Source organism: Haliotis asinina, chromosome 2 (assembly GCF_037392515.1).
Source record: "Haliotis asinina isolate JCU_RB_2024 chromosome 2, JCU_Hal_asi_v2, whole genome shotgun sequence".
NCBI lineage: Eukaryota > Metazoa > Mollusca > Gastropoda > Lepetellida > Haliotidae > Haliotis > Haliotis asinina.
The window spans coordinates 87,325,162-87,351,692 of record NC_090281.1 but is presented as its reverse complement, the minus strand read 5'-3'; the positions used below and the strand labels follow the sequence as shown (position 1 = coordinate 87,351,692).

At 41.1% G+C, this 26,531-nt stretch overlaps 2 protein-coding genes across 3 annotated transcripts; both read left to right on the top strand.

Moving 5' to 3' along the window:
• The first annotated feature begins 2,991 nt into the window (after positions 1-2,991).
• Positions 2,992-10,690, top strand: LOC137272072 (uncharacterized). The gene is made up of 5 exons (XM_067804439.1): positions 2,992-3,071; positions 3,771-3,985; positions 7,043-7,220; positions 8,204-8,326; positions 8,709-10,690. The coding sequence occupies exons 1-5, from the start codon at positions 2,992-2,994 to the stop codon at positions 10,681-10,683; spliced, it is 2,571 nt and encodes an 856-aa protein (XP_067660540.1). The 3' UTR covers positions 10,684-10,690.
• Positions 10,691-16,699: 6,009 nt separating this feature from the next.
• On the top strand, positions 16,700-24,558 carry LOC137272966 (carbohydrate sulfotransferase 11-like). Of its 2 annotated transcripts, none has more exons than XM_067805399.1 (4): positions 16,700-16,895; positions 20,650-20,780; positions 20,976-21,028; positions 21,773-24,558. In XM_067805399.1, the coding sequence occupies exons 1-4, from the start codon at positions 16,882-16,884 to the stop codon at positions 22,628-22,630; spliced, it is 1,056 nt and encodes a 351-aa protein (XP_067661500.1). In that variant the 5' UTR covers positions 16,700-16,881; the 3' UTR covers positions 22,631-24,558. The 2 variants fall into 2 exon arrangements, with proteins under 2 accessions (XP_067661500.1, XP_067661501.1); XM_067805400.1 differs by having other exon boundaries at positions 16,733-16,895; positions 20,601-20,780; positions 21,773-23,427.
• The last annotated feature ends 1,973 nt before the right edge of the window (positions 24,559-26,531 follow it).

The following is a 26,531-nucleotide window of genomic DNA, read 5'->3' as shown; positions in this document are numbered from 1 at the left end:
TGCTCGTCAAGCAGGGGATCATTCCGGAAAACATACTGAAACAAAAAGACAAATTTAATGTATAGATAGACGGCTACGATCGCGATGATGGTCGGCGGGGCTTAGTCAACGCCCTGGCCTTTTCGGCAGAAATGACCTGTGTTCTTATCTACAAATGTCGAACCTGGCCATCATTAAAGTGGAATGATTTGGCCTTGGAGAAACTACAAGACACATAAAATGCATGTAGAGAAGTGATTTAATCAACACCGAATTGCCACACAAAAATCACGTTGTTTAAACGTTCCAGAACATCGAGGGCACCATGCAAGAATATTACCTGTTCAGAGGGAAACAACTCGAACCTCCCGGCGATGAACCTACCCTCTCGCAGTATTACACACCTTCCCCAGAACAGAAATACCAGGGATGTAATCTCTATCACGCTCGGGTTAGCCTGACCATATTTATGGTTAAACAATTAGATTAAACTATATTAGATTAAACTATATTTATGAGGTCTTTGAATGTCATTTAGAAGTGTAAATACATAAGAATGAAGATTTTATGGATATCAACTTCTTTATGAGAGAACACAACGTTTCGGAGTTAATGCTTACTCCTTCATCAGGTGATTGAGAAAGGGATACAGAGGTGTATTATATATACAGGTAAAACAATAACAAAGTAACAAGTGGAATGAGTTAACGAAAGCTAGTATAAACAAGCACTTGATAGGAAGCCGATAGTTAAGATAACAATGATGGAAGCCAACGGTAATGCATTTGATTGGATATGTTTACATAACATGATTGGGGATAAGGATGGAAGCCAATGGTGATACATTACGCATGATAGGATGATGTACATAACACACGATAGGGGGTGAGCATGTTTACATGAGGGTTGGTGATGTACAAACATAAGTATGTACTCGGGTAGATAGGCTATACATGAATTACATAGATAGAATGTACACAGGTAGATGAGATTAATTTATCAATAAGTCCCAGGCACTTGGTAGGTACACTCCTTGGTCGCGGTTGATGGCTGGTTTCTGTCTCCGGATCTCGATGGCCTCTTGCAGTTTCCTTTGGCGCCAGTTGTTGTTGTTGGTAGATAGTATGCTAGTGTCCTCCCATCGAATTGAGTGTTCAGGGTTCTTGAGAATATGTTCAGAGATGGCCGATTTCTGGTCGAGTTTCCTGACTGAGGTCTGATGTTCCTTCATTCTGGTGTTGATTGGTCTCAGCGTTTCTCCAATGTATAGGTCGCCACAGTTGCAAGGGATCTGGTAGATGCATCCTCTCGGGTTAGGGTGTTCACAGCTGGGTCCTTTACCGTTGGCTTTTAGGTAGGTCTTGATGGTCTTGCCACTGGAGAAGGTGACATCGATGCTGGCTTTGGTCTTGATGAGGCGTGATATTTGATGACTGATGGGGCCAAAGTAGGGTATGGTTACTCTGATGGGTGATGGAGAAGGTTTGGGGCGGGGTTCTCGGTCCTTAAGGGTCTTGTTGATGGTGGCTGTGACGAGCTGGGGAGGGTACCCGTTGAGTGTGGTGAATGTCTTTCTGAGGTGGTCCAGTTCATTGTTTAGGGCATCGGGGTGGCAGAGGGCTTTGGCACGTCTGGTAAGGGTGGCGATGATAGCTTGCTTGATCTGAGGGTGGTGGCAGGAGTTGTAGTGGATGTACTGGTCGGTGTGCGTCGGCTTGCGGTATACTGAGGTTCTAAGTCCATCGTCTGTGGTGTGGAGGGATACATCAAGGAAGGGCAGGTGTTGGTTGGTCTCGGTCTCCATGGTGAACTTGATTCTTGGATGTTGGTCGTTGAGGTGGTTGAGGAGCTCATTGGGGTCGTTGTCACATATGAAGATATATAATATTTTTGTGAAAAACGTTTACTCCGGGTTGCCCTGATTGGACAATGGAATGAATGACCAGCTTTTGAGATTACTCAACGTCAAGAAGCCTCCCGCAACCAAAAACACTAAGCAAAGGATTTAGATTTAGGAGGTTATTCCAGCCTGAGGAAAGCCGGGATGATCGTACCCCTGGAGGAACACAAACAACTCGAACAGTAGTTCGTGCCTCAGTCAGGAAGTATTTGAGAAGTTGGCAGATGACCGTGGGCAAACCGATAGACATCGATGACATCAAACGGAAGACCTCTGACAAAGTCTACGAGGAAATGAATGACCTGGGAAGCCTCAAATTTCAAATCACTACTTTGTCTCTGGACAAAGAGTAGATGGACGGCACCAACAAGAACATCCAGCCTTACTTCAGAGGCAAACAAGAAGTCGCGACCGATCGACACCCCGACACAGGATTGAAATCGTTTATCTGGACACAGCCAAGTACGAACTGTCCAAAGAGATGTCCTGGACTAAGAAAAAACATGTCATCATCAAAGTCACCGTCAACATAGCAATCCGATCTGCTTTGTTTCTGCATAAACGCTCATTCAGACAGAACCTAGAACTATCTCGACTATGACAGGCTAAGCTGGGACTCATTGGCGAACGTAGTCTCCTCTCCTAGATCACCAAAATCGGAAAACAGAACACACACATAGAAGTCAACACGTAGGAAACAAAACGATCGTACACAGGATCACCTCTACGAATGGATTCAATACGACCAATGTGTTCATGGTCCAGAAAGGTGACAAGTATCTCTACGCATGGATCAAAACTCTGAGCAGACCGTTGTCCAACCAATCAAGACATGCAAACACGATTGCAAGAGATGTCTGCGTGGCTTTACTAGGACTGCCGATCAGGACAGACAGACGATCGAATCGACATGTCCTACCAACGTCTTAAAATTCATCAACCACAAACATCAAATGCCAGTGCCATACATCATCTACACTGAAGCCCTCGTTCAACACGTCGACATCATTGCTCCGTAAAAAATCTTGTGGGTTCGGGTACGTGGGCGTTCAAACGAACAAACCAACGCTCCCGTGATCTACTAAGGGGCTGACACAGCTCAAAGATTTCTCATGCCCTTACAACACGAAGAGAAAACCATCAGGGAAAAGCTCCGCTCCATCGTCCCCATGCGCATGACCTTGGATGACGGGTGAGCTCACAACACGTCGACGCAATGTCACGTGTACGAAGAATCCCTGAACGTGAATGTCATGAGAGATCACTCTCACGTCATCGACCAGTACCGAGGCACAGCTCATGCTGTGTGCAACCCCCAAACCATCAAAATTTTCATGACCTTTGTGGGTACGATGCTCACCTAATCATGCAGGCCATTGCAAAGGTCGACGGCAGCCTCACGTGCGTCTCCATCTACACGTGAGTCTCATCCTGGATTCGAACCCGCACCTTCAGAGTCAGGCACCTAATCGCCAGCACACAAAGTCAGCCGCCTAGCCCGCTCAGCCATCGCGACTTCCACAAAATGAAAATCGGACAACTGGTAGTCTAGACTGCGTACTTTAGAAATTCATCGATAGTGTTCAGTTCCTGCTGTTGTCGCTCAATGGTCCAACGACTTCGACCTCACCCAGCAATACACTGGTGCCGAGATGCGACCTCTGCTGCTAAAGAAGTGTATCAACCCCATACAAATACACGGATGGACGTTCCAGGTTCAACGAGATCTGATAACCTCACATTGACCAATTTTACAGCCACTTGACCAACTCAAACATCTCCGAGGACGATTACATGCAAGGCCTTAACGTGTTGGACAAAATGGGCTGCAAGACATTTCGCGATTACCACGACCCGAAACACGGCATTTCTCCTCTCCCGTTCTCTTTAGGGATGCCTTGTTGAAAAAATGCGGTGTGAAGCTGACATTGCTCACCGACTATGACATGCACCTGCTCACGGAGAAGGGGTTACAAGGTTGGGTTTCCATGACCTCCAAACGGTACGCGAAGGCCAACAGCAAGTACTGCAAAGGTTATGACATGAGCAAACCCAACAGTCACATTCCTTACCTTGACGTCAGCAATCTTTACGGCTGGACCATGAGTCAGTCATTACCCACCGGGGAGTTCAAATAGGTTTCAGACGTCGTAGGCGTTGGATTCGAACAAGGGTGACCCACACAAAAGTTATCCTCTCGCTCCCGAACAGTTGACGATGAAGTCACCAGTGACACTTATTGGGAAAGAACAAGCTGGCTCACGTTGAAAAACTCGTCCCAAACTTGCTGGACAAGAACAAATATGTCGAGCACTATCGGGTCCCGCTTCTGTGCTTATCGTTGGACATGAAACTCACAAATATTCCCAGGGTGCTTGCATTCGACCAAAGTCCATGGAGTTACGAAAACTACCAGCGACTTTGCATTCAGCTTGAGTAAAACTATTCAACCACGATTTGGCAGCACGGGATATGTCTGAAAGCTACATCAAGCTCAACAGACCATGTGAGAATGTGTATTCCCAACTAATCCAAAGAGTTGATGTACCGTTTCTACTACAAGGAACTGAAACCGCAGCGTGAACTCTTGTACACTGACATTGACTTGTTGTTCTTGAATATACAAACAGATGACGTGTACAAGGACATAGCTGATCATAGCCATATGTAGGACACCAGCGATTGTCCAGAAGAGCATCCGGTCAACAAAAAACGCGCTCGGCAAGATGAAGGACGTATGTGTCGAGACAGCAATTGCAGAGTACATCGGGTTACTGCTCCAAATGTATTCCATCATGAACGCCGACGACGACAGAATCAGGAAGGCCTATGCTGGAATGCTACATATGGATGCACTGTCACTCGCTTTGCAGATGGGACGCGCGGGACTTCAGACACGCAGGTTTTGAGTTCCAATCCAGGAAAACCAACGACCTTTTTTAGCAAAACCAACAAGGATGAACCACAAGGTTCATCTTGCAGGAAGACATATTTCCAAAATGTAAGTCTTAGAGGAAAGAATATATACTTAAATTGCTACTCAGTGCCATTTAGAAAGACATCAAATATAACATATGTTATGTTTGTAATCCCAAATACAACATGCGTGGAATATTTATTAAGAAGACAATTTGTTTATAAGACTTTCAGGCTTCAGTTTATTAAAGGTAATGATCAAATATACAAATGTATATTGGATATTAAATTACGAATGATTTGACACAAAATGAACGTACCAACGTGTCAGGTTTCAATATACTGCCATGGTAAATACATGTCCTTACTTGGTTTTAAAGATGAAAATATTTCCTCCATCAGTCAGCGTCTTTCAGCAACAGCATGTCAAAACAAATTGCTCTTGTGTCCCCAGAGCACATTGTTCCACTTCGGCAATAATGAAGATGAAAACGGCATCATAGTAATCATAGTAACAAGAGTTTCTTAAACGAGAAATAGCGCTAAATTGTCTGCGCTGACGTTGACAACTAAACAAGCTCCAATTGTGTCAAGTAGCCCTTTAAGTTAATCCGCTTTAAGACCCCGTTATTGTACACTGCCACCTCTGTGACTTGTGGAATCGATCACGGTCATACGTTTACTCTATCAAAACTGGCCGCGCACCAGTTGTAGCTGTTTAACAGTCGACTCAGGAGACAGAGGGATATCACAGTATGGACATTGATCTGCATCAAGAAATGACAAGACGATTCAGCAGGACTACGTTTGGAAGTCGTTTCAGCTGAGACACCATTTTCGTGTTACCCGGTTACACCAGCTACACCTGAATTGAACACAAAACCCGAATTGAACGCAAAACCGAGGATATAGCAAGTTCCCTAGCTGTGTGGGACATAGACGACTTGTTTAAAACAAAACCCTGTGTCTCTGACGTGGCGATAAAGAAGTATACAGTATACATCTGCAAATTGTAAACTAGAAAGTTCTATCGACGATTGTTGTGGAAAAGGAGACCCTTGTGGACGTTTGACAAAATCAGTTTGGAGTGTAACCATTGAGGGTATTATTCATGTACGGGATAAAGATGTTGACGAAAACCTTCCGCAATCTGCAGCGTTACAGGCCAGTCGATATGCGCAAAAGGAGTAAGTACATTATGTCTACGCATTTTGTTTCAAAAACGTTTATGTTTGATTCCCTCCCGAATCACCACCACAACCCTTCCCCCTCCCTTCCTGTCACTCTCTCTAATATGCCAGCTACGCAGAGTATATTCTGTAGATGTCTTACAAAGACAACATTTATCAATCACATCATAATTGTTCTAAACGTGTATAAAACAATCATGCTTCAGAAACAACATTTATTCATGCACTAGCATATCCTTTAGACACGGAATATAGCTGAAATAATCAGCAGTCATGGATCCAGAGACATTGTGATTCTTCAACAACTTCATCTTGTGAAACCTACAACGACTGCCCCTTCCATCCGGGGTAGATAACGGTTTGTTCGAAGAACGAGCAGATCTGAAGAAACTACAGTTCGTGCCTCTCGCTTAATGAGTTAAGAAATACACACGCGCGCCTAGGCACACGCACACACACACACCTCCTTCACACATAATATCCTGTTATTATTGGGGTTTTTTTAGATTACAGGGAAATCACATGATTTTAATTGTTGTTTGAATGTGTAATATGTATTTGTATTTAACTTATTATGTCAAAAATATTGTAGTCAATGTAAATTTTCCATTTCAGCGGTTATTTGCAATGTGCTTCATTTTCAACTGTCATTTCATTTGAGATTAAAATGTTATTTTGACAAAATTAATCTCTGTCATATATTCAACTGTATACCAACTGAAAGAAAATAGGGGATATTCCATTTTCGAGCACATCGTTTGCCAATGCCAATGCCAATGCCAATGCCAATGGCATGAGAAAAAATATGATGTGTCCGTACAAATGAAACATTTCTACAAGAATGAAATATATTATCACATTTTCTATTAATATTTCTTTATCGTCTGTTTCCTCCCTGGCTTCATCATTTGCATTTTATTAATCTTCTAAATCTAATATCGCCTAGTCTTTTGAATGGCATATTTCAGCATATATATTATTCGCTTCTCAATCTACATAATTTGCTCTATAGAATATTACGCTTTTTCCTGATATCAGTACTTGTTTATATTTGCAGAATTGAAAAAAGTATGGATGCTGCTGATAGTCATGGCATTTGCGACCTACTTCCTGCAGGACTGGTTGTGTTTTACGCCCCCAGCACCAGACCTTGACCTCCGGGGTAACCTACACAAAGCACACAGCAACCAGCTCAAGCTGCCAGAAAAAGTGGGCACTCAACACAGAAGGAAGTTGTGGGTTATTTAATCAGCATGGATATGTGTAATACACTGAACCTGATGCTAAGAAATCCAGATGAGAATACACAACAAAGATTCAAATGAAACAACAAATTTAGAATACCTATGGCTGATTTGCTAAATATTTGATTCAATGGGTTGTTACGGATTCATCAGATGTAGAGGTTGTACAGAATTATGTCCCTACGGTATTCCAGACACACATGGTCAGTTCAAATTCCGGTTCTCCCTGGTCATGTTTCCGTGTTTCCCTTCACCATAATGGTGCAAGGTTTCCATCGTGGTTCAAGGTTTCTATGAAACATGAAGATACGGATTAAAACTGATCTTCAGTAACCTATGTTTGTCATAAGATGCGAGTAACGGGATTGATGTGGTCAGGCTCGCTGACTTGGTTGACACATGCTATCGTATCCTAGTTGTGTAGACCCCATGCTGTTGATCACTGCATTGCCTGGTCCAGACTCGATTATTTACAGACCACCGCCATAATATAACTGGAATGTGGCTAAACACACTCACTTTTATAAAATAGTTAAACATGCTTCAAGGGTTCAACTTGCATTGCATTTATTTCACACAAAGTGTTACTGTTACGATATAGATAGACACTATTCACAGCGGCATAACACTCACGTGTCCTCAACACTAACCTGTTCTCGGCATGTTATCATATAATAGACATGGACTGTAGTTAAGGTAGCACATGTTCTGCACCAGTTAAACAACAGATACAACCACTGCTACAACAGAAGAAGCAAGTCCAAATTCATCCAGATTACCCAACCAACAATAAAACCGTCAACGCTAAGACCAGGTAGAACACAAATTCACATTCTACGTCACCGCTACTCTATCATGGATGGTTGTCTAGAAATTTAAACAAAGTCTAAATTGGACTTATGTGTTTGTAGATATAATTGTTTTGTCAGTGGTGAAAATGTTTTGCTAACCAAATTGTAAAATATCATTTGCAGTTCCGTGACAAAACTCGAGAGATGGATAGTCGTACTTTCTTCAAACGAATGTGACGTCACGCACTTCAACAAAATTCCAGGATGGAAAGTGGTCGTCGTCGGCAAGACCCCGAAAGGATGCAAGTATGTATCAGTCTATTTTTTCCCACCAAATCATGATTATCAATAATGGTAGTTTTAATCTCTAAGACGAGAAGCATTTTTCGAGGGTCGGCAGTGTTGAACAAGACAAGCAGGGCATTTTAAGAGGATGTGACAAAATAGCTTATTGTAGGAAGTTCACATACATATTCACATTATTACATTGTCATATTATTACAAAAGAATTAACAAACTTTTGCTTGATCAAATCTTTAATCATGGGTCCTTCACGATTATGTTTCTTTGCGTGTCAGGGAATACCAATGTGGTCATATAAAGAGATACTTGTCATAGCGGCGGTTCAACATATCACTCACACACTCACCAGAAATGATGTTATATTATTTTCTTTGTATCATCACAGGTCGTCTAGCACTTCTCACTGCACATACCTCGACTCTGGGGAGGCGAACTCCCTCGGTTATGCCATTTCAAAACTCCTCTCAGGGAGTTCAGACAGCATGAAGATGATTGGTTACCTGTACGCGATCTCCCACGGAGCCAACGTCATCTACGACACGGAGTGTCACATCTTCCCCAAATTCAACCGGTTGGACTTCGCAATGTCTGGTAACACCAGCAGTCTGGCATTCGCTGATGGTCCCATCTTTAATCCACACGGTCATTTTGGATATCCTATGTTATTCCCCCTTGGGTTCCCCGACAACGCGCTGTATGTCAAGGGTCCCTATCGCTATCGCATAGTGGACATAGAGGTTCCACTCATCCAACAAGGTCAAGTGAATTTCATACTAGGAAAACAGGACGTATCGTATCTTAAACTCACCAAGGACCACAATATTACATTTGACCGGTCCTCCCCACCCGTTTGTCTGTCGGGCAATAGGTTTGGCCCAATCGGCTCCATGAACACCGTGTTTCTATACAAATCATTTCTGACTATGTTCCTGCCCACCAAATGCAAAGGTTCTTGTAGCTCAGTAAGAGGATATTTTGCGCAAAGACTGTTGGCGGAAATTGGTGGTAGCACTGGGTTCCTATCCTCCACAGCTTACTCTTTAACCCATCCTACCGGTAACAGCAAATTTGTGATTAGTAAGCAGTCAACAGATAAGACCACTGAAATTTTAATCAACTCGTTGAAGAACTGGAAATGTATCTCTAGTCTTAGCATGTTTGCCTGTGCAAAATCTCTTGTTGATCACCTAGTGAAGCATTCGTTCATGTCCAAGAAAGACAAAGCATTGTTTGACGCATGGGTCACAGACTTGAAGAAGTTCAGCTATACAGAACCAACACGAAGAACTATTGTCGATGTTGATTCCAATCCCACCATGTGGAACCCACAGTTAACGTATGCTTCGTCAAGAACTATCCCAGCAGAGATCTTGTTAGGCACTGACACAACCCAAGAGCATATTTCAAAGCACATTTTCAAGAAACTATACGACACGTGTCCTAAACTGCAGTATACCCTCTCGGACTGGCTCAATGTACCAATAACAGATATTATGCTGGTTGTGATATTAAATTACGAATTTCTTCATAAAAATCTCGCATACCTAGAATTTTCTCACAGGAGATATTTCAGACATATTATGTATTGTGGGCCAAGTTATCCCGGGTTTGACAAAATTCTGAAAGAGACGAATATGGAACATATTACATACATTGAAGGTGTGGATAAAAACACTTGGTTCTTTATATACAAATGCCTCATTCATGCAGCGAATATGAGGCTAAATGTAAAGGGTTATCTCTACATGGGAGATGACCTTCTCCTCAACCACTGGAATCTCGTCGATCTGCCCAGAGACACATTCTGGATGCCAATGCCTATAAACTATGTCGAAAGGAATCACACAATCAAGTATTGGTGGTTCTATTGGAATAAGCCCATAGGAAGAAGGGCTGTGAATCTCTTCATGAATGACGTACAAAATTCCGCCAAGATGAACCCCAATGATGCAATTTTGAACAATTTTTTGAAAGAGTACGATAAAAATGTCAATCTTAGCAGAGCTGTTCATCGACCAATTGATGTGGTCTATGTCCCTTCTCGTTATAATGCAGAATTGATCAGACTTGGGAAGATGTTCAGGAAACATAACACACTGCTTGCATTAACTATTCCTATGCTGCATGCTGGTCTCGCTAACTTCAAAGACTCTTTTCATCTCAAAGGGAAGAGTCTATGGAAGGAGGACAGATCAAATAACCTGAAAGCATTCAGAGTAGACTCTCATTATATTCATCCTTTCAAAGCAGGTACAGATTTGGACAGGAAGGAAGGAAAACGTTTCTTTTGTGATTATTATTTTCCACTTTCGGAATCGAAGTTATTAGAGATAAGGAACAGATTGCACAAGAAAAGGTAAAACAAAGTACCAGGGCGATCGTTAGAGCAGAACTTGTGTTTACGATCAAGTCCTAAATTGTCTCATCACAGATATCCTGGACACATTCGGGATAACAACTCTCTCTCTCTCTCTCTCTCTCTCTCTGGGTGTCACAAATGGTTAAGTCTTTATGTTTTTAGGGTGTTTATTGTGGACATAATGTGCAATGCTCAATGGACATTTATCTAAATATCGAGCCAGATTGTGCTTGAAAATAATATGATATATTATGATATATTCACAAAGTGGGATTTCTTAATAAAATGTGGAATTACAGTGTTGTTGTTTTACGTTTTGACATGTTTTGTTTTTATGCCATTACTAAGTTGTGAATGACCGCTTTAAGCATTACTACAGCCATATTAAGACTGACAAACATTGACTGTCGTTCCCATGTAGGAACCGGACCAGGACCACATCGCATGGCGCCAACGTCTTTAACCAGTAGCCTACCTCATGCACCCTATATGGTTATAAGTACCACTGTCTTCAAAGTGAGCAAGTCAATCCTTTAAAACTTCAGACAAACGTTCTCCCAAAGGAACTTGTCAGGGAGATATTTAGCAACTCAGTGTTTGGTGTAAGCCTTAAAATGACAGCGGATAACATGAGATTACGTTTTGTAGCTTTTATGAGAGCAAATACTGCCGTATAGCTGGAGTATTTCTGAGTTTGATAACAAACATACAAGTAAAGATCTAAGCAAACAATACCCAAGCGGGGGAATGTGGAAGGTGAAGTTTGTACATCACAACATTTCGATTTTGAGATAAGAAATACGACAGTGGTCGGATAACCCGTTTTCGATCAAACCGTTTGTGGATGATATATTTTGCCCTTTTGTCTGCACCTACATCTGAGTCAGGTGTATTTATTAACACACCATCCTTCTTTAAATACACCACTAAATCAATAATTATCAATACATGACCAATATATTTCAACTGAAAGTAGTTTCTATTGATTTTTGTGCTTGAAATCTTAAAAATGTCCACGCAGCTTCAATTTGTGCTGCAAATGTCATATAAAAAATAATGCTAAAAATGTTTAATAAAACAAAGAATTAAGAACGTTGCTCTTGGATTAGAAACGACAGGATACATACAGCATGGAAAAGTATTGTTCAGAACAAAGCTTGCCTTTATCCTGTAGAAAAGTTTCAGTAAAATGGTGTCTAATGCGTTAATAGAGTGGTGAGTGGTCCTGTGGTAATAAAAAGCTCAGGTCACAACTCAGTCGAGCACGGTCAGATCCTTGGATGGGTTACAGTGTTTGGCAGCTTGACTACAGATTTTCTAGGACTTACGTCCTGCCCCACAACGAAGCATATGCAGTACATATGCTCACACCTTGAGTTTGTTCAAAATTGCCTCTGTTCACCCAGCAGAAAATGGGTACCGGTGAAATAAAGTCATTTGACTATATCAGATTCTGATTTCAGCGTCCAATGAGCAAATATTCAGATGGCGCTATATAAGTGAATTATTATTAATATGAACTCCCAGTGGGAGTGATTAAAATGTAGGACAAACACCTAATGAGCCTGGTTTCACTGCAAGTCCGAAGAGCTTTGTCAAACGTGAACTCTTAAACTACCCCTACACAAAAGGGTTACCGATACGCTGAAATGGAAGTTTTATTTTAGCTATATTACCGGTATGTGATTCTCGTCTCCAGGCTCAAACAGGAACAGGGCGACGAACATAATAATGCCGAATGTTAATGCTGCACTACTGTTAAATAATATTAAGGCGTTCCAGTAATTGTTAAACGTGTTCTATGCAACCTATAAAATGGCCATTTGCTTGTATGAAGCTGACAATTGTTTTACTGTCCCAGCCATTGTAAGAGTATTATTATTAGTGCTGTTTTCACCGATATCTTCTCCATATTATTGTTTATACATTTATTACAACAATAAACACTATTCATTTATCTTTCGTTGAAACGTACAATGATACAGTCTAACGTGGTGCATCACTGTGGACACGCCTAAGGTGTGACTCGACAAAATCGTTACTCAAACTGCTGTGTTCTGTTTGTCATTGATCAAGTTTCAATGGCGACACAAGGCAAAGCATATCAGTTTCCCAATTTGTACGAATGGCCGGGGTGTCCCTGAATAGCAAACACTGCTTAAATATCGTACCTCAATGTGCCTCTTACAAAATACATTACTTTTACAAACCTTGAGTACCATACAAATTGACTGTATGAGTAAATATTCCAGCAATATCACGTTGGGAGACGCCAGAAATGGGTTTTACGTGAGAGGTTGACTGTAAGCAGATTGAGGGTGGATTGTGTGTAGAGGATTGACTGTAAGCGTATTGGGGGTGGACTGTTCGTAGAGGGTTGACTGTGAACGGCTTGAGGGTTGACTTTGTAGGCAATTGTCAGTAAGTGTATTGAAGGTGGACTGTGCGTAGGGAGTTGACCGTCAGTTGGTGGGTGTTGACTGTACATAGATGGTTGACTGTCAGTGGATTGAGGGTTCACTGTACGTAGAGGATTGCCTGTAAGCGTATTGGGGGTGGACTGTACGTAGGGGGTGACTGTCAGTGGATTGGTAGACTGTACGTAGAGGATTGACTGTAAGTGTATTCACGGTGGACTGAGCGTAGGGGTTGACTGTCGTCGGATTGGTAGACTTTACTTTTAGGGTTGACTGTCAGTGGGTTGGAGGTGGACTGTACGTTTAGGGTTGACTGTAAGCATATTGAAGGTGGACTGTACGTAGGGGTTTGGCTGTCAGCGGACTGAGGGTTGACTACGTAGAGGGTTGACTGTCAGCGAACTGAGGGTTCGCTGTACGTAGAGGATTGACTGTAAAAGTGTTGAAGGTGGACTGTACATGGAGGGTTCACCGTCAGTGGGTTGGGGATGGACTGTACGTAGAAGCTGATTGTTAACCGACTGAGGGTTCACTGTACGTAGAGGGTTGACTTTAAGCGGACTGAGGGTTGACTACGTAGAAGATTGACTGTGAGCGTATTGAAGGTGGACGGTTCGTAGGAGGTTGACTGTCAGTGGATTGGTGGACTGTACGTAGAGGGTTGACTGTCAGCGAATTGAGGGTGGGCTGTATGTAGAGGGTTGACTGGGAGTGGATTGAAGGTTGACTACGTAGAGAGTTCACTGTCAGCGCATTGGGGGTGGTACTGTAAACAGGGTGAGGGTTGACTGACAGCATTAAAAACTGTAGCCTTTGTGCTTTTTATTACCACCGTCTGGCTACAGTGGAACATACATTAGACAATTTACGAGAGTTTTGTATCGACCATGAACAACACATGAAATAACAAAGGGATAACGGTGACAACAATTTACAACCGCTACGCGTTTCTCCAACGTATAAGCAGGGACAGTTTGTCTGTCAAGTTACCCTGCATCTGAATAAACCTTGGAACGCTCGCAACTGTGATGTTATCATTATTCTGAATTCGTCTATTTCATTTTGAGGCGAAAATTACCGTGACACAGCATGTTCTGACAGCTAAGGTCTGACAGTATTTGGAGCTGACGTTGTATTGTCGGCGTTCATGAGTGACGAAGATAGTGTTTCACGAAGCCGATTCCATGATGCGACTATTGTCAGTTCATTAAAGCTCTGCTTGAAGGACAACCTAGTCATGTGATATAGACTGAAATCGGGAAGTGAAGGACAGATGGTCTGTTAGTATCCAATTAGACGAGGTCACACACTATTGTCAATATATATATAGGAAAAAATTAATTCTAAAATTTAATTCTAAAGCGTATGTCAAAGAATATCCCAACTTGCGCTTGTATTGAATAGCTGATAGTAATTAAACGCAACTTGACAACTGGCAAGGTACAAATGAGGTACAAATTATGTAGAGACCAGCTGATGTTGGTGACATTCATAGTGTTGTCAACATCAGCATTTTGAATGACCTGCAATCCATATCATGAGACTGACTGAACACATTTATTCATTAACCCTTCTCACAGGTTCACAAATACGTTGGGTCAAAACTGATCTTCAGCAACCCATCTTATCGAAATAGGGAACTAGTGTGATCAAAACAATTTTGAGATGATCGTGTGTCTAATACTACTAATGAAAATGGGTCAATCCAAAATTAAACTATCCAGCTGTCGGTTAAAATATTACCACAGCTGACATGATATGTTACACTGACAACGAGCTAAGTAACATTGACACACAGCTGCCTGTTACACAACAGTAATGACTGTTACAGTGACAGAGAGCTGTGTTACAGTGACAGGGAGCTGTGTTACAGTGACAGAGAGCTGTTTAACACGGACAGATAGCAGCGTGTTACACCAACAGAGATGCATGGTACATTGACTGAGATCTGTGTTAGGGAGACAGAGATCCGTGGTACACTGACAGAGAGCTGTGTTAGACTGGCGACCAGCTGTTACATCGACAGAAAGCTGTGTTACACTGACAGAGGGCTGTGCTATACTGACAGAGAACTGTTTACACTGACAGAGAGCTATCTTAGACTTATAAGTAGCTGTTACATTGCAGAGAACTGTGTTACACTGACAGAAAGCTGTGTTACACTGACAGAGAACTGTGTTACACCGACGGAGCGTTGTGCAACATTGACAGAGAACTGCCCATTACACTAACTGAGAGGTCTGTTACATTGACAGAGAGCTGTGTTAGGCTAACAGAGATCCGTGTTACACTGGCAGAGAGTTGTGGCACACTGACAGAGATGTGTAACACTAACTGCGGTATGATTATTCAATGAAAGTGATCAAATGTAGCATATGTCATATTCGGGATTACACTTTCTGTATAAAGTACAGATTCTAGTACATTACATTGACAGAGAGTTGTAATACACCGACACAGGGCTGTGTTACACTGACAAAGAGTTGTGGTACATTGGCAGTTAGCTACTTTACACTGACAGAAAGCTGTGTCACACTGAGAGCTGTTTATGGTACCAGGAAAACGGAGGATATTTTAGTGAGTTTCATTTTTAAAATATGCTTACATTTTTATGTATTGTGTTACAATTTCTAAAGATTCCTGCTTTTTCGCTTTACGTAAAATTGTTTTAATATATATTTATTTACTTTTAAAGGATATCAACTTCATGTGCATTTTCCTATGACCTGGGAAGTTTATTCATTGTTTATTTAATGTCACACAACACTATTATCATGTGTACATACGGGATGAGATAAACGTATTTTCCTCCTACTTCATCTGATGAATGAACTCGCTGCATTCCTCGACATCAATGAATTACCTCCCTTTACTTCATTTACATTCTACTCGATATTTCGTTTCTTTTCAAGCTATAATTTTAGTGTAAAATATTTATCAACATAGAAGTTTTTACCAAAATTATAAGGAGGTAATGCCCTGGTCTATCGCACATTATGCAAACTGTTCTCGAGATATAAGATTTAATACCAGATAAGGGATTGTAGTCGTTTAACTGGTCTAAGTTGCAAAGTTTTGACTAAACCATAGTTTTCAATATCATGATGGACTTGTCAATAAACTTAATAAAATACATTAAAGTAGTGCTGGCAAGATATAGGCTCGAGCGTTTTCCTACGACTCAGTTTGTTTAAGAAAGTCGAATGAGAAAACACACATGCAAAGTTTTGACTAAACCATAGTTTTCAATATCATGATGGACTTGTCAATAAACTTAATAAAATACATTAAAGTAGTGTTGGCAAGATATAGGCTCGAGCGTTTTCCTACGACTCAGTTTGTTTAAGAAAGTCGAATGAGAAAACACACATGAAAGCCCTGCTAACTGGTGGCAGTTTAGTCCCAAGTGTTTGTTCAGCAGTAATACTCTTCCCCGTGTTAAATTGTTGTGCACCAGTTTCCTTAACTTTACAATCGTAAAACAAACAATTGAACAATTACAACACCTCGATTACATTACATCACCAGCTGTCGTCATGACTGTGTCAATTGCCAAGCCACCGTTTCAGCGCATCCAGCCGACTGAACGATTGTAGGTTGAGTGAGCTTCAAGTTTTCAACTCGATAAGTACCCTACCCGGCCAAGCCAGGCTGGGTGCTTGATGTGACGGACATCTTTGTTAAACGGCGAGGTCACACCGATCAGGAGCAGTCACGCCGAACAGGGAGATACCAGTCGTACACATGTTTCAATATATTTTGTGAGGTTTTGGAATGTTATAATGAAAACATCAAGGTACGTAAATGTTTTTGTATGCTTAATACAGTGAAGCACCGTTGAGAGCCCCTGATGGCGGCTCGGGTACTTTGTACACCAGACAACGAACTGAGGAATGCGTGTAGGTCTGTGGGAGCGTTGTTTTCTTTACATTACGTTTACACTGCTATCTGTGATATCTTGACACACAGTATAGGATTTTTATATTGATTTACGATCATATGGGGGAAATATTTCCGTTCGCAACCCCTATCAATGCATATTACCTGAATATCCTCATGACGATATAGGAGGATACGGGCACAAATCTTACCTAGAACAGGACCATATACAGAAAAGCATCTCGGTTCGTATGTAGAAGGGAAAATGAGGTATATTTAGATATATCTGCATTCCAATATTTTACCATGTAACAAATGTTTTCTTTGTAATATTAGAAAGTGGGTTGGGGCAGCGAACTAGACCGAATGTTTATAAACGACACCACATTTCAACATTACACACGGGTCAGTTTCCAACTCCACAACATATGATTTACATGATGGGAAAACTATGCACTACGCTTGTTTAGAAGGCAACTGAAACTCGATCACAATAACGACACATTGCGCTCTATATATGTATGAGAATTAAGGACATTTCCTGACATTACATAGCTCCCGTGGTTAATTTAAAACACATTAAAACAATTCAAATCAGTTTCAAACATATAATACTAATTTCTATACACGTGATAATGACGACATGACCACATTGATGAGTAATTGTTATAATGTACATTTACTACTGGTCAGACACGCACAAGTGACCAGCCGTTATAAAGACCAGAATATACACACTATATCCAACGTGTCTTCTTGGGTTGTCGTGTCTCTGCATGACGTAAAGGTGCACTTTGGGTATTATCGATTGTTAGCATAATGGGTAGTTTTATTACCAGCAGGCAAGCTGTGACTGTTTAATGCACACCCGAAAAGCACTATGGGATCAGCCTTGTTGAACTGTGGACGGGATAGGTATACACCACCAGAAACTACTAAATATACCCCCGTCTGAGTGTTCATTACAGCCTTGGTTTAGTTTTAATGTTTGTCTGGTGTGTCCTGATTTGTTTGTGTGCTGTCTAGTGAGCCATACACTGTTTTGTGTTATATGTTGAGTATTATTTTGTCCAGTGAATCAGTCATTTTCTAGTATGGTATACATTGAGTAATGTGTTGTCCCGTAAGTCTTTCACCGTCTTGTGTGGAATTCGACACATCTAGTTCGACACATCAGGGTAAAAATAATGATAAATATAAGGAAATCGGCAGGGACCGAGATGTCAGTTCGACTCATCCGGGAATTCGTCTCAACCGAGTTCGAGACAATGGGGTTCGACTGTATTGAGTAACGTGTTGTCTAGTGAGTTATTCACTGTCTAGTGTTATACGTTGAGTCATATTTTGAATCATTCACTGTCTAGTGTGGTATATATTGAGTAACGTGTAGTCCAGTGAGTTATTCACTCTCTAGTGTGGTATATGTGGAGTAATGTGTTGTCCTTTCAGTCATTAATTGTCTAGTGTGGTATATATTGAGTAACGTGTAGTCCAGTGGAGTAATGTGTTGTCCTTTCAATCATTAATTGTCTAGTGTGGTATATGTTGAGTAATGTGTTCCCTAGTGAGTCATGCACTGCCTTGTGTTATTTTATGTGGAGTAATGCGTTGTCCATTCAATCATTCATTGTCTAGTGTGGTATATGTTGAGTAATGTGTTCCCTAGTGAGTCATGCACTGCCTTGTGTTATTTTATGTGGAGTAATGCGTTGTCCATTCAATCATTCACTGTCTAGTGTGGCATATATTGAGTAATGTGATGTCCTGTAAGTCTTTCACTGTTTAGTGTGGTATGTATTGAGTAATGTGATGTCCTGTAAGTCTTTCACTGTTTAGTGTGGTATATATTGAGTAATGTGTTGTCCTGTGAGTCATTCACTGTCTAGTGTGGTATACATACATATACATATACAGTTTGCATTTTCATGTACGTTTTTCAAGTATGTTTCTTGTCAGCGATGCTTTGACTAAAGTGCCATCACGTGTCATGCTTCTTGTCTAGTCTGTCGTATATTGTCCACTATGTCATGCACTATCGGGTGTGAAAAGCCCCTTCCCGTCTAGCATGTCAAGATGTTCATTCCAGCTTGTGGCTCGTTGGGGTAGTCTAGTGCTTAAAGCATTCGCTCGTCACTATGAAAGTCCGGGTTCGATTCCCAATATGGTTGCAATGTGTTGAGCCTTTTTCTGGCGTGGCCCATCGTGATATTGCTGGAATATTGCTAAAAGTGGCATAAAACTAAACACACCCACTCCGACTTGTCATGCCCTAAAACTGACCTGCAATGCCTTATCTACCATGCTTGTGTCTAATGTGTTTTGCATGGTCTAATACATGTCCCAATTCGAAGGTGAAAAAGTACCACGTCAAGCTCTCCTGGGTCAGCCTCCTTTCTGTTTTCTACACCGTGTCTAGTGGTTCAACTGTCATATCTAGTGTGTCGGTGTTTGTCTAGTTCTGGGTTCATCCGCTATGAAGGGAATTATGTTTTAACAAGTCATGCTTCGTGTGGGTAGCCTGCTCTAAATGGTGCAGCTGCTACTCGCCATGCGTTACAACTACATGTATACAAGTTCACCTGTATCTTGTTTCTCATAGGGGTGCTGGGGTAGCTCAGGGGTTATCCCACCGTTACCAAAACCAATATTACAGAAATATCGTGGCGGAGGGCACCAGAAATGACTTCACGCGCTGTACCCATGTTGGGAATCGAACCCGGGTCTTCGGCATGAGCGCTTTAACCATTTGGCTAACCCATACCCATCTGTCTTCTGTGAATAAAGTGTTTTGAAATTATCTTGTTACAGTAAATGTTCTCGCGACGCAAGTTCACATGCTCTTGATTTCAGGTGAGCTGAATAGCTCAGCTAAGGTGTGGAAATATCACATTGTTCTGTTTTGACCTGGAATGAACACTGCTGTGTTTTGTTAGGTTTAGTTATGATATTGGCACGAAGGTGTGTGGAGCCACTTAAGGTACTTACTTAATGTAAATATAATGTTACCGGATAACCTTAGCATCGCACAGTTGAAGCTAAACTGTGTCGCGACACATACACAGAAACAGGATATTTCATTGTTCGTGGTCAGGTTAAAGATATTGATTGATATTCATATGTAGCACAGTGCCTTGTTTACACCATCCATGTTTTTCGGAAACTTTAGTTTGTGATACTGTCAACATGCACAGGATATAACACTTTGTTATGAAATTTCTGGTTAGCCAAAGTTATAGTTATACAATCTGGGAAACATTGCAGTCTGTTATCCTGAAAGCAAATGTATGCTGTGAACTTTAATTTAATTATGTGCAGTGATATTTACCTTACACAATGCATAAAATTAGATGAGACAACTCTCACTGTAGTTATTTAATATACTTGCTGGTGATGTCATGAGAGTAACCACGTGTTTGTGTGATAAACTTTTCAAATGTGATGACATTGTTACATAACATGATGCTCATGCTTTTGATCATTGGTTTCTTCAGACGAAAACCACAAACTACCGAAATAAAGATCGAATTGCACTTCTAAGAGCAAATTACATTCAATGGTTAATCAAAACAATTCGTTTATTATTGGATGTGTTTAATATTACCTTTTTGCATTTTCGTTGCAGACTTGAATAACAACCAAATCAGTTGTTTATGTTCTGTTCTGCTCGTCAGGATGAGGTCGTGGGTGATTGGTTATCTAAAGACGGCTCTTATCGTAGTGGGCGTGGTTTCTGTGCTCCTGCCACTGAGTCTAGTCCTCACATCCAAGATCCGCCCCGATACTTCGAGCGGTGCCATGCAACGTAAGATGATTGGTCCATGTTTTGCAAAGTATTTTACAGTGCTCTCGAAACACACTTGTAATACAAAATATTGGGATACCAGTGGCACAAATATCAGCATAATGTATAATAACGAGAGTGTGTCACCAGTTTCAATCTATGTTCAGTTTGTTGCTCATACATAAAACAATACAACCATTATTATGTCAATTTCAGGGGTGTTTGTGGAGGCAAGCCGACTTAAGAAACTGTTATCAGTAGCAGAAACGGTAAGCCATTTCCAAATTATTTCTGATAAACTCTAAACGTGTTGTTTCTCCCTTTTTGGGGTGGCACAAATAGAAGTAACTTCACAGGCCACACCATACTCTTTAAAAAAGAAGGGAAACCGTCTGGTAGAAAGAAAACCCATTGAGGAACGTTCCAATGACATTTATCATGTGTATGCAGCATTATTTCACGTTATCACCACACGCAAAACACAGTGCATGGGAAGCATGTGCACAACGCAAACACAATGCATGGGAAGCACGTGCACAACGTGGGAGCCTCCAACAACTGCAGGGGGTGTCATTATGAATCTTGACGGTTTTCAGGCAGGTCGATAATTCACTGTAGACCATTTTTTCGATAGGTTTCTTGCATCTGTGCATGGTCAGGGTTTTCAGAGTCAGATCACACACTACTGACTGAAAATTGTAAACCTGAAATTGTCATGTCATAATCCAGTCACCTACCAAGGGGGGATAACTGAACGAACAGCTTTGCTTTGAATGAAATCCACGTGGTGATGCATTCTCAAAACATCCATTAATGTTGTATCAACATTGATTCAATCCCATATATCTGCCAATTTCAACACTCGTACATTGAAAGTACAGTTCACCTACTTCTCCTGAAGAGTATATCTACAGAAGAATAACTACCCAACTGTAATGGAACTGACAGACTAATCCCTGACTAACTATTTCACGAAGCACCATTTTGACAAAAGACGTCATTGTATATTTCAGGATTCAAGACAACATGACAGTCAAAGGGCAGTGAGGTACCGTAATCGAAAAGATTTCTGTGCAGCCAACGGGAATAGAATTATCACGCCGGATATATTCAAGCATATCATCGTCAACGACAAATATAAGATTCTGTACTGCTCCGTTCCCAAGGTTGCCTGTACAAACTGGCGGAGAGTCATGTTGATTCTAACAGGTAAGATGAACACAACAGATCCAATGAAGATTAAAGCATCCGACGTCCATGGTTCCTATGATGACTATTTGACCTACCTGAGTGACCTGTCAATCGAGGACATTAAATACAGACTGAAAAACTACTACAAGTTTGTGTTCACTCGAGAACCATTTGAAAGAATATTATCAGCTTACAGGAACAAGTTTAAAGGGAAGAATCCATTCTTTCACAAACGTTATGGAAAAAATATCGTCAGAAAGTATCGAGCCAACTCCTGGAATACAAATCCTGATGGCAAAGATGTGTCATTTGGTGAATATGTTCATTATTTGACTGATTATACACGTCGAGAACCGCTCAATGAACATTGGGAGAAGATGACAGAGCTTTGTCATCCTTGCCTTATAAATTATGACCTTGTCAGTTCCTATGATGACCTTCAGGAGGACTCGGTGCGCCTTCTAGACAAGATAGGTGCGTCAAAGATAGTCCAGTTTCCGAAACGATCCGCTTCCTACAAGCATGCGGAAACTGAGGAACTTCTTCGTCAATTCTATAGCCAGATCCCCCCAGTCTTGTTGGATCAGCTTATGGAAGTGTATTATTCAGACTTTCTCATGTTCAGATATAAGGTTCCTAACAGTCTACGGAATCTCACCAATTGGAAAGTGAAGCTGTGAGCTTCTAGAATAAGTGTGTTATGAAAGGTTCGTGGCGTCGTGTAGTACTCTTTGCCGTTCGTGGAGGTACACGGCAGTCTTTGTCTTTCATGGAGGAGGACAGCAATCTTTAGCATTCGTGGAGATAGAAAGCAACCTTTGCCATTCGCCAAGGTGGACAGCAGTCTCTACCTTTTGTGAACTTGGACAGCAATCTTTGTCTTTCAGTCTCTACCTTTCAAGGAGGGGTTTAACAGCTGTGTGCCGTTAGTGATCGTGTGTTGAATTTTTGCCTTCACTTATGAGTATTACAATGGTTACCATATGACTTTGGGCACCGTTTTTTGGAGATGCATTAGAATTAGTGCCGTTCGCGGAGGTGTATTGCTTTCGGCACCATTCCGTTTGCTTGTATTATGAGGACCACCATTCGTGGTGATTTACAACAGTGAGTGTTTTCATGCATGTTAAAAATGCTTATCGCTCATGGGTTTACAAAGGGATGTTATTGACATGTATTCTTTGGTTAAATCGGACCAGCAGTGTCGAAGTTTTGATTAGTTCGAAATTAGTTTTCTCGAACTAAAAGCTGGACCCCTATATATTCCTTCTTCAATCATCATTTTGTGTTTGTGTCAATCTTGGGTACCTTGTAGGTCCACTGAAACTTCAACACAGCGTTGTTTGACCATGTGTTCTTGCGTCTTTAATTCAAGATTCAATGCAAATACCCACGAATAAACTGAAGAGTATTTGTTAAAAAATAATAAATTTGACAACTTTGACTGTGATCTTTTTATATCACTAAACTGATTCTGTTGAGAGGTGACTGTTAGTTCTTTGTGGCTGTATAGTAATATAGCTGCGGTATTGCTGAGTGTTGCGTTAAACAGCAATCAACCAACAACACTGATTTAAAGACTTGCCAATAGTACATTTTCATATTGGCCGCTTCCTAATGTTCAGTTCTATTCTCCTATTATCAAGACGTACACACTCTATACATCTGTCCAGGGTGGACATTTGCTGCCGTGGAGCTTTCGGAACTGCATACGTCCGCATAACCTCGCTAACCCCAAGAAATAAAACTGAAATAAAGATCGGGTGGTAGAGCGCTGACGAAACTGATTGCTTGTCATTGTACATTGTACCAGACGTGAATTGTGCTGTCAGCCAGAAAAGATCATGACTAGACCCTCGTTATATATTTTTTAACACCTTTATGTCGAACGTCGATGTGTCGGTTGTCACAAAGTATAACCTGTCCATGTGCATTGGTTCCTTCGTGTGCGCTTGTATCAAACCTGGTGGATGTTGTTATCGCTAAGAACGGTCTTGGTGTAGATCATAGGTGCATAAACGTGTCTCTGTACAAAGCACTGGAGAGGTCGTTATCATTCAACAGACTTACTTCTAAACTGAATCACTGCACTACTGTCAGATGTTCTATCTGTGACAGCTTTATGTTGCCCCAAATGCATGCAACCGTATCACATGAGAGAAAATCTGGTTTGAATGGACTCAGAGAAGACGACGTCTCCGGTTTCCCGGGTCACACACTGGTAGACAATGCTGAATGTTTATAAGTCTCGTCTCTCACTGTATCGCCGAAAGGGAATATGTAAAGTCCTTGGGATAAATGTGTTTATATTGTCACTCCACAGTTACACAGGGTCAGGCATCAGGAAGGTGTGGTAACTATAGGTACTTGTTTGATGCTTGCCTTTGAAAACATGTTTGAAGTCATGTTGTAATGCATGAAATAATTTTTTCAAGTAATTGCAAATTCCACCAATTCACTTTTCTCAACTTTCAGCCATTTCATATTTCAAATGTAATAATCAAGGACCGATTACTCGCAGCGTAATAAAATACTTTATCGAATAGAATCATCTGGAGAGTATCAGCATTTACTACGAATGGACCAATTAAATGAACTTCCATTTAAAGGTTTGTACCAGTTGTCCATAAATTTCTATACAAAGATGGTTCTAACACTGGAATGAAATTAGCCAAAGGATATCCTACCAACTCAGATGACATACCCCGAGATACCATTAAACTACTTGTAGCTGTGTACACCAGCACAACCGCACATGGAGTGACGCATTCATAAACATAGAATAGCGATTTAACTGTGTTGTTTGAGTTAAACTGATGAGTCTGATGTTAAACAACAAAACAAAGTCTATTCTGAACAGCAAAAGAAACGCAAATTTTGCAAAAATGAAATGTCATACATATAAGCATTCATTTTGAGTGTATATTAGCTTTGTTGCGTAAAAAGATCGTAATCATTTTCTCTTGATCATACGTAAAATAGTTCTGATATCGACCAGGGGTGTATGCTAGCCTTAACATGGGTAATGCATCATATTAAGTATCGCTCGGTTAACCTAGATTTCATGCTCAAAGTGGGTTCAGTGTAAATAACTGGGGTCCGCCATCACGTCACATTCCCATGCTCAAAGACATTCACACGTTAAGTACACAAAGGCGATCATAACAAACAGTTTGTACAAGGTAATATAACGTTTGGCCTTCTCAGGTAAGTGTGGGAAGAAACAGAATACAATGTTCAAAAATCTCAAACACACATCAGCCTGTATAAGGTACAGTTTAGTAGATTAGCTCTTTACAGATGACGAATATTTTTAGGTCGCTAGTGATGTTCAGAGATCCACTCCTATATTTTTCATTGTTATTTCTGTTTGTATAGTTAGTGGAATACATTTCGGTATATGCATTGATATTTATTTATTGATTATGTCGTAATGTCAGGTCTCATCTCATTAAGGATATTATCTCTTGGCAGACAAGGCTTCCCTGAAATGTGGGCCAGTGTCATGTCACAAGGAATGTGTCAGATATAAAATATGAAAACCTCTAAGACCAGGGCTTTGACTGCTTCATTTCTGACAAAAACGTTTGCGATGAATAATCTAATTAACGCTTGTCTATAGTGTAAATAATGTGATGGGATAGGCAAGCAAGGTCGGTGAAAACTCGAAAGATTTCTGCAGAAATTCTGCAGAGGCTCAACAGGACTTCTGAACAGACATTTCCTTTGGAGTGTCATTTCAAGCCTTCAAATGTCCCGCATTAATATTTTATCTTATTCTCTACTCCCTCTCAGCTATGTAAATCTACAAAACGTATGTAAGTAGCATGATATATAATGATGATTTCATGACATGTTTGTCGTAATATACTGACAGGTTTTCCCGAACACAGTCGACGCAGCTAGGAACATCTCCGTGTTGTAGATAGTCGAACCTAACGCCCCTTCGGTAGAAACCTTGGCCAGTGAACATCACCGTCTAAGATGGCATTAGGAAATGACAGTACTGCCGGAAACCCTACAACTGTTACCTACTAAGAGTGGCTGTTTCACGTTTTCAAGGGAGATGGTGATTCAGGGGCTCCACTCTCTTCGTCTGTTTCAGGATCAGAGTGAGAGATCTAGCAACGCTGACTCCTAGCTCACCACATTACATTCCCGTACTGGCACCCATACAGTCAACGAAAAACACAACACCGAGTTCTGTACTCACATAGGTTTACACTGCCTCAGTCTATTCTTCTCACTACAACTTCACCACCAAACACGGCAACCAAGTGACGTGGATTGGCTTCCGAGAGTGTAGTACTACACATACTGTGCTCCTTATGTCAAACATGTCTTTTTAAATGGTTTCGAGTCTGACCTGAAGTAACAATAATCCCATGTTTCGATATATATTGATTCGGTCACAAATAAATCTGACCCTGCACGCACGTGTGCCATATATGGACAAACGTCGGCAGCACTGTTCGTTGACACCCCTTTCCACTGTTTCCTTATTCATGTGTTTCGTAATCTTCCTCTGACGACCTTGGCGGGTTCCTGACTCAAGAAGGATATGGAATCAAGTCTCCCTCT